The 1161-nt window shown below is 32.0% G+C and overlaps 1 protein-coding gene across 1 annotated transcript; it reads left to right on the plus strand.

Annotated features, from left to right (window-relative positions):
• Positions 1-564: 564 nt before the first annotated feature.
• Positions 565-1047, plus strand: FDP41_007024 (uncharacterized protein; the record flags this gene model as incomplete). Its single annotated transcript, XM_044710723.1, has 1 exon — positions 565-1047. The coding sequence occupies one exon, from the start codon at positions 565-567 to the stop codon at positions 1045-1047; it is 483 nt and encodes a 160-aa protein (XP_044558652.1).
• Between the last annotated feature and the right edge of the window lie 114 nt (positions 1048-1161).

Below are 1161 nucleotides of genomic sequence, written 5' to 3' on the forward strand. Positions count from 1 at the left end.
TTTTAGGATACAAGTAATTCAAATTGGGAATATTATATACTATATTTGGAGTATTTAAATCAATATGATTAATATTATCAATAATCATTGAACCATTAAATTTGCCATGTTTAATAATCATATATCCCTTAATAATATTTGAAGAATTAAATGGATCTCTACATTCAAAGTGTTTTAAATCTCTATCCATATTGGAAATTGAAAATGTTTTTTTCAGAATATCCATTGTTTTTGTATTTGAGATGTTGTGGTGTGAAGAGGATTTGGAATTGGATTCATAATGTTGTTTGTGGTTCATGCTGTTGTTGTTGAGTTCCGACGATGATGAATGTGAGGAAGGGGGAAGACTCGGAAGTCAAAGCGGAAGCAGATAAAGACATTTTTTTTAAAAAAAAGAATGGAAAAAGGATGACTAAGAGTGCCAATTTGAAATTGAACAAACGCGAAATGATCCTAATTAAAATCAAGTATATATATTCATGTGTGAGAGATTGAAGGAGTATCAATGAGTTCATTCAAAATTAATCAATTAAATTTAAAGAAATATATTTTTCATTAAAAAAAATGAAACGAAAATTTGAAGATCAGCTTCAACAACCGAGTAGTAGTAGCAACGGAGGTTGTTGTGATGAATCCTCCTCCTCCTCCTCCTCCACCTTTCCACCAAGGAACAAACATGTAAAATTCTCCTCCTCCTCCTCTTCAACAAATCATCACGATAACATACAAACTCATGAGGAATCCAAACACACTCTTCAATCCATTCGCGAGGCTAAATCTCTCCGAATGATCAAACAATTAAAAGGCTTTGAACAAACAACATCCATTCTCGGACAAGTCAATGAAACAGGAAGTGGATTAGAAGGTGAAGAAGGAAATTTAAATGAAGAACGTTTTATTGATGAAGAAAATAATAACACAGTGATGGAACCCTTTCACTTGGAAGCAGAACGAACAGAAGGAATATTTAAAGATAAACAAACCAAAGAGGAAGAACAACGAAAAAAAAAAAGAAAAAATTACAACAACGAGTATTGGATAAAGTAATTAGAAATAATGAAAGTGATGAAGAGGATAGTGATGATGGTGAAAAAGATGTTTGGGCAGATGATTTGGAAGAAGTGAATCCTTCCTTGTCTTTGAAAAATCGGAATGATGAAA

This window comes from Naegleria fowleri (assembly GCF_008403515.1).
Source record: "Naegleria fowleri strain ATCC 30894 chromosome Unknown tig57, whole genome shotgun sequence".
In the NCBI taxonomy this organism is placed as follows: Eukaryota; Heterolobosea; class Eutetramitea; order Acrasida; family Naegleriidae; genus Naegleria; species Naegleria fowleri.